General features: G+C 22.3%; 1 protein-coding gene across 1 annotated transcript; it reads left to right on the top strand.

Annotated features, from left to right (window-relative positions):
- Positions 1–101: 101 nt before the first annotated feature.
- Positions 102–1,392, top strand: NAEGRDRAFT_77057 (uncharacterized protein; the record flags this gene model as incomplete). Its single annotated transcript, XM_002667987.1, has 1 exon — positions 102–1,392. A coding segment is annotated over one exon (1,291 nt), but the record flags the coding sequence as incomplete, so codon positions are not given.
- Between the last annotated feature and the right edge of the window lie 36 nt (positions 1,393–1,428).

Raw genomic sequence — 1,428 nt, 5'->3', positions numbered from 1 at the left:
GTGGTAAAGAATCTAAACCTACTTATTTTGCAGCAGCTATTGCAGTTGCAGCAAGTAAATNTAATAGACCTATTAAATTAACATTAGATAGAGATATTGACATGTCAACAACAGGTCAAAGACATCCATATTATGTTAAATATAAAGTTGCTATTCATAAATTTACATTTAAATTACATGCTATTGAAATGGAATTAATTGCTAATGGTGGATATAGTATGGATTTAAGTGAAAGTGTTTTAAATAGAGCATTACAATGTGCTGATAATTGTTATTATATTCCATATTCTACTATTATTGGTAGAATTTGTAAAACTAATACTTTATCAAATACTGCTTTTAGAGGTTTTGGTGGTCCACAAGGTTGTATGGCAATGGAATTAATTTTAGATCATTTATCACATCAATTATCTTTATATCATTTAAATAATAATAATCAATTAAATAATAATCAATTAAATAATAATATTAATATTTCTAATCCATTAAATGATAATAATTTAAATAATACTACTAATCAATTAAATAATAATAATAATAATATTAAATTAAAAGAAATTGAAAGATTAAATAATGAAATATCTATAAAATTGAGACAAGTTAATTTTTATAATAATGAAAATAATATAACACCATACAAGATGAAAATAATGGATAGTTATAGAATTGAAAGATTATTTAATGAAACTATAAAATGTTCAAATTATGAAAATAGATTAAAATTAATAGAAGAATATAATTTAAAAAATAGATATCGTAAAAAAGGCATGTCAATTATACCAGTTAAATTTGGTATTGCATTTGGAGCACCATTTTTAAATCAAGGTGGAGCATTAATTCAAATATATTTTAATGATGCAAGTGTTTTATTAAGTATAGGTGGTGTATGTATGGGTCAAGGTTTATTTATTAAAATGATTCAATGTGTTTCAACTACATTAGGTATACCATTAGAATTTATACATTTATCTGATACAAGTACTGATAAAGTACCAAATACATCTGCTACTGCTGCTTCTGTTTCTTCAGATTTATATGGTCAAGCTGTTATTAAAGCATGTCAAACTTTAAATAATAGATTAGATTCTTTAAAAAGAAAATTATTTCCTCATTTATATTATGATGAAAATGATCATTTAAATAATTTAAATAATAATACAAATAATAATACAAATAATAATATGAATAATAATACAAATGATATGAATAATAATTTAAATAATATAAATAATTTAGATAATAGTATAATAAGAGAAGATTTAAATACAATTATAAAACAAGATTTGGAAAGATTACCACCAAAATTAACAAGTGAAGAATGGAAAGAATTAATTAAGAATGCCTATTTCCAAGGAGATATATCATTAAGTGCAACAGGATATTATAGTACAAGTAAAGATGTTTGGATGGATTGGAATAAAGGAGAAG

Source organism: Naegleria gruberi (genome assembly GCF_000004985.1).
Source record: "Naegleria gruberi genomic scaffold NAEGRscaffold_1033, whole genome shotgun sequence".
NCBI lineage: Eukaryota > Heterolobosea > Eutetramitea > Acrasida > Naegleriidae > Naegleria > Naegleria gruberi.
Note: the sequence above shows the minus strand (reverse complement) of the source record. Positions and strands in the feature narration are given on the sequence as shown.